The following is a 5,829-nucleotide window of genomic DNA, read 5'->3' as shown; positions in this document are numbered from 1 at the left end:
TGACCTTCCCTCAATGCAACTCTTAACTGTTAGAGAAATTACTAGAGTAATTTTTATTCTTAATGGTATTTATGCTAAAATTCTTTTCATATTTTTATTGCAGAAACTTTTCAAACATGTCTAAAAGCAGAGCAAGTAGTCCTCCCTCAGCTCCAGCTATGTCCCGCTCATGGCCCCACTTGCTCTTCTGGGCTGATTTTTGCAGGTCTTGCTTGTACGTGGGTGCTGTTTGTCTTCAGCTCACTTCCAACTGATGACCCACCTACCCCCAGACCTCAGCCCATTATGCCCACGCTGCCTGCTTTGGTGCTGGGGGCAGGGGGTGAGGTCCCCAGTGTCGTAGTTTCTTGTCCCCATCCTAACCCTCTTTGGGACCACTCATCCTTCCAGTCCTTCTTGTCTCCCCTGTGACTATTTCCAGCCCCAAAGAGGAAGCTCTGGGCACATGGGGTTAGCCCCCAGATCTGCCAGTGGCACCTCCCTTGGCCTTCGTTGCTGTTTGCTTGTGAGCAATGCAGTCCCCTTAGGGTGTGTCCTCAGAGACCCTCGTGTCTTCCCCCGGGGAGGGGCTGCAGGCCTCTTCCCCTCTGTCCCAGGGTCATGGTGAGCTTGTCTCTTCCTGTGTGGCCCTGTGTGACTTCCCCCATTCATAAGTTTCCCCCCAAACCTTCTCTGCCACCCTGTTCACATTCCGGCTTAGCACTTACTGCCTGCTATGTCCAGGGGCGGGGGTATAGTCCTGGCTCATACTTGCTATACCCAACATATGCATTCATAGTGCCATTTTCACTCTGAAGATTCAAGGTCATTCTTGAAGCCCAAACCCTATGCTAAGCTCCTTGTTGGTATTTAGTGTGAAAACCCAGCTGCAGGAGTCCGGGGCATACATTCTTGTTTTTCCCTTGCAACTCTCTGCATAAGAAGCTCTTGCTTTTAGACTGCTCACTGGAACTGAACCTGAACAACTCCAGCTTTATACAAACAAAACTGATCAAGAACTTCTTTATGCCAGGGTGTGGAAGTGCGGGGAGGGGACTGTAATCACCAGGGATGTTCTGCAGGGATGGGAGTGCTTGTGTGCACAGATGGCTACTGGAATAGTGGTAAGCCCAATCAGGCTGGCCTGGAGGTGGGGCCAGTATGAGGGTAAAATCTCACTCTCTCTCTCACACACACACACACACACACACACACACACTGCCAGGAGCTGGGGAAAGCCTTGCTCAGTGTGAAACCTAGGAAGACTCCTGACTCCTGACCCCTGCACCCATTCCTAGTGTAGGATCCACCAGAGGGAGACCCTGGAGGCCAAGCTGTGGCCCCCTCCAGGAGCCATGGTATCTGTCCTTGCCCAGGGGAGGGATGAGTCCTTGCCAAGCCCTGCCCTGGCCCCAAGGGCCCGGCCAGCATGAGCCTTGAAATCCTGGCCTCCCAGCTGTCGCTGGACCTCTGGGCTTCTTGCTGTGAATGTGGATGTCCAGGCAGAGTCTGCAGTCCACTGCTGTGGAAGCAGCCAGAGTCAGGCCAGCGGAAGTGCCAAGAGCTTGACATGGGGCCCTGGGGATGCTGAACCGATAGGGGGCACCAGCAGGGGCAGGTGCCCAGGTGGGTGTTCTGGGGTCAATGGTTCTAGACTACCCTGGGGAATCTTGCCATGTGCAGGGCAGGAAAGTCAGGGGGCCAAGCAAGCCTCTCCCCCTGGGGGGCAAGCATGTGGTTAAGTGTCTTTATTGGGGCGGGGAGAAGGGGCAGAGATCTAAGCCATGAGGATTTCGATGTCGAGCTCCAGCCGGCTGGCTCTGACTTCATAGTGGCCCCGAATCAGGCCCCGGGAGTGGTTGGCATGCCCGCGCCAACGTGACTGGATGACGCAGGCTGCCTGGCGCGCCTGGAGGAACCGCCTGCGGGCCTGCCACATTCGGACCTGCGCCTGCACCTTCACGACCGCCCACTCCTGGCAGGTGTAGAGTCTTAGCGCCAGGCGCCGTCTCTGCTCCAACATCTTGGCTTGCATGGACCGCCACCAGCACTGGATGATCCAGGCCCTGAGTGCCATGTGCAGTAATGTCCTGCGCACCACGTTGCCACGCCACCATGACTGAATCTTTGTGGCTGCCTTCTCCAACTCCTTGAGGGCAAAAGAAAAGCAAGCAGAAGCTCAGTAGACCGCCTTTGTGTTCCAAGCCCCACCTCTGGGACCTGACAGGAAAAGGGGCTGGGCCCAAGGAAGACAGAGCCCTGCTCTCTCTTGTGCTTCTGGCCCCATCCATCAAGCCCATGCAACCCCACTCTCACCTTGAGGCACTGCTCATCATTCTCCAGGCAGTCCCCTGTTCTAAGGGCTTCATTCATGTTTCGCATGTTCGTGGTCCTGGTCTTGACCAGGTCAGTGGTCCATCACTTGGGCCACTCTGGGCTTCAGTCCCGCCCTTAACTGTTAGGCATACCCAGGGGACCCCGCCCACCTCCACTTTCAGGTGCTGCCTGCCCATAGCTGAACCACACATCACATTCCTGTTCCCCTGCCTAGCCTCTGTGGGGATGGGACGAGTCACTTGCTTTCTGGATTCCCATGCTTGGCGGGGAGGGGTGCCCGCCACCATCTCATGAGCAGACTCAACGGGCACTGTAAAACTTGCTGTGTCTGTACCCTCCTCCAGTTCCCAGCTCCTGCGCCTGCTGGTGGCAGTCAAGAGATATATGGGTGGTCTTCCTATGGGTAAGTGGTATTGCTGGGAGAATCCATACACAGTCGGTATGGATTTTCTGAAGGGTGGTGTGGGAACGTCTTCCCAGACTTTTGGGTGAAATGGTGAAAGCCAGATGGTTTGGATGTAACTGGAGAAGTTCTCTGACTCCCTCTGTCAACTGCCCCTTCCTGGGAGGTGTGGGGGTGGCACTTAAGGAAGGCTGGGTCAGAACATGCTTGGCTTGGGTTGAGCAACAGCTTTCACGTGGTGCAGTTGCTTTTGGAAGCAGGGAACTGCCCCTCGTCACTCCGCAGTCTTAGAATTCACCTTGAGTCATGATGTGAAGTCGGGGAAGGGGAGTGATGCTGCCACGTTAGAAACATGCCTCCAGCAGCAGGAGTTAAGGGGCAACGGGCAATAGCAGAGTGAGGAGTTAGGGGGTGGGTCTGAAAGTCTAGCAATCAAGACACGGGTTAAAACACTCACTTCCAGTATCTGAGTGCCTGGGTTCAAGGTCGGGCTCCGGCTCCTGACTCCAGCTTCCTGCCGGTGCAGATCCTGGGAGGCTGCTGCCACCTCCGTGGGAGACCCAGATGGAGTTCCTGGATCCCACCTTCAGCTTGTTCCAGCTCACACTGTTGTGGCTGTTTAGTAAACTAGCCATTGGGAATCTTTCTTTGTCTCTCATTCTGTGTGTGTACTTCATAAGCAAATAATTTTTAAAAATGTTGAGCAGGGCCAGGGGTTAAACTCCACCTATGGAGTACCAGTTCAAGTCCCAGCTGTTCTGCTTTCCATCCAGCTCCCTGCTAATGGCCTGAAAAAGGGAGCAGAAGGTACCCCCAAGTGTCTGGGCCCCTGACACCCATGTGGGACACCCAGATGAAGTTCCCGACTCCATCCTGGTTCAGTGTTGGCTGTTGTGGCCATTTGTGGCATAAATCGGCAGATGGGAGATCTCTGTCTCTTCCTCTCATTGTAACTCCAATTTTCAAATAAATAAATAAATAAATAAATAAATAAATATTTTTTAAGAGATCACATGGGGGGGCTGTCACAACGGCTCAGTGGTGAAATCCTCACCTTGTACATGCTGAGATCCCATATGAGCACCAGTTCATGTCCTAGCTGCTCCACTTTCCATCCAGCTCCCTGCTTGTGGCCTGGGAAAGCAGCAGAGGATGGCCCGAAGTCTTGAGACCCTGTACCTGCGTGGGTCCCTGGCTCCTGGCTTTGGATCGGCTCAGCTCTGGCCATTGCACAACGCCCATTTGGGGAATAAACCAATAGACAGGAGATGTTTCTGTATCCCCTTCTCTCTGTAGATCTGCCTTTCCAATAAAAATAAATAAATCTTTTTAAAAAATCATATGAGGAAGTACTAAAATTTATGTGGCTAAAATACAGGAAAAAATGGTAGAGGAGTGGGACACTTAGCATAAACATTGTTGTTTTTGAGAAATTTGGTGGCTCTTAAAAAAGAATATTAATTGAAAGGCAGAGTTACAGAAACTGGGCAAGGCTAAAGCCCAAGAGATTCTAGAACTCTATCCAGGTCTTCCATGTGTGTGCAGGGGCCAAAGCACTTGGGCCATCCTCTGCTGCTTCCACAGGCACATAACCAGAAAGCTGGCTTGAAAGCAAAGCAGCTGGTGGTTAACCAGCATCCAGATGTGGGATGACAGCGTTGTATGCTAAGGCTTAATCCACTGCACAACACTTGGCCAACTTTCAAGGAATTCTTTTTTTTTTTTTTTTAAGATTTATTCATTTTATTACAGCCAGATATACACAGAGGAGGAGAGACAGAGAGGAAGATCTTCCGTCCGATGTTTCACTCCCCAAGTGAGCCGCAACGGGCCGATGCGCGCCGATCCGAAGCCGGGAACCAGGAACCTCTTCCGGGTCTCCCACGCGGGTGCAGGGTCCCAATGCATTGGGCCGTCCTCAACTGCTTTCCCAGGCCACAGGCAGGGAGCTGGATGGGAAGTGGAGCTGCCGGGATTAGAACCGGTGCCCATATGGGATCCCGGGGCTTTCAAGGCGAGGACTTTAGCCGCTAGGCCAAGCCGCTGGGCCCTCAAGGAATTCTTAAGTTGTGATTCTTTTAATTCCAACTAAATACTAAATGCTTTCTCCCTGTGATTTGTGGCTGGCTTTTCAGAGGAGGGCTTTGCACACCAATGTAAGCCTTGTGTCCCACAAAAGCCCTGTGCACTGCAGTGCTGCGTCTGTGCAGCCATGCCTCCTGCAATGCCAGTTAAGGCTGGGAGTGCCAAGGCTGGAGGCACAGAGATGCTGGAGTCTTCTGGGAGTTGGAAGGTCACTCTGCCTCCAGGGTTAGCATGCATTTCACCATTCTGTCTTCTGCCTGAGCACCTGCCGGGTGCTGGCAGCTGGTAGGACCATGCACCACCCCTAGCTCCTCCTGGTGCCTGTTACCTTCTACCAAGGCTACATCACTGTTCACTGGGGAGTCTGGCTAGCCTCTTTGCAGCCTGCCACTTCCTCTAGTACTGCTTCATCAGGCTGAGCAGACGCTGGTTGCAGCCACTGTAAGGCCTGACTCAAACTATCAAATCCCAGAAACATCACTTCTGGGTCTGGCTCAATGGCTCAACTAGTTAATCTTCCACTTCCAAGTGCCAGCATCCCATAGGGGCGCTAGTTCATGTCCCAGCTGCTCCATTCCCATCTGGCTCCATGCTTGTGGCCTGGGAAAACAGTGGAGGATGGGACCCTGCATCCATGTAAGAGATCCAAAAGAAGCTCTTGGCTCATGGCTTCAGATTGGCTCAACCCCAGCCATCGGGGCCATTTGGGGAGTGAAGCAATGGATGAAAGATCTCTCTATCTTTCCTTCTTTCTGTAAACTGTCTTTCCAATGAGCATAAATAAAGAGAGAGATCATTTCCAAGGGGCTGCGGTCGTGGCCTTCTCTGCCGTCCTTGGAGACACTTGCCAACCCTCGTGTGATCACAGTTTTGCAGTTATCCCAAAGAACAGCAGATGTGGATCTGGGGTAAGGCAAGCTTCCCGTTTTTTGCCACAATTCCCAGTTTTCTCTCCCGGGTCTCTATTTTCTCGTCGATCTTTCCCTAGCTTCCTGTGCTCTTCTTGTTTGATTTCACCTCCCCCC

The 5,829-nt window shown here is 52.8% G+C and overlaps 1 protein-coding gene across 1 annotated transcript; it reads right to left on the bottom strand.

Annotated features, from left to right (window-relative positions):
• Positions 1 to 1,712: 1,712 nt before the first annotated feature.
• IQCF6 (IQ motif containing F6) lies at positions 1,713 to 2,515 on the bottom strand. The gene is made up of 2 exons (XM_058678989.1): positions 2,296 to 2,515; positions 1,713 to 2,125 (listed from the first exon to the last, which is right to left on the bottom strand). Exons 1-2 carry the CDS (start codon positions 2,359 to 2,361, stop codon positions 1,757 to 1,759), a joined length of 435 nt encoding a protein of 144 aa, XP_058534972.1. The 5' UTR covers positions 2,362 to 2,515; the 3' UTR covers positions 1,713 to 1,756.
• Positions 2,516 to 5,829: the final 3,314 nt, after the last annotated feature.

Source organism: Ochotona princeps, chromosome 21 (genome assembly GCF_030435755.1).
Source record: "Ochotona princeps isolate mOchPri1 chromosome 21, mOchPri1.hap1, whole genome shotgun sequence".
NCBI classification, from domain to species: domain Eukaryota; kingdom Metazoa; phylum Chordata; class Mammalia; order Lagomorpha; family Ochotonidae; genus Ochotona; species Ochotona princeps.
The sequence above is the reverse complement of the archived record's forward strand: the minus strand, read 5'-3'. Positions and strand labels throughout refer to the sequence as shown.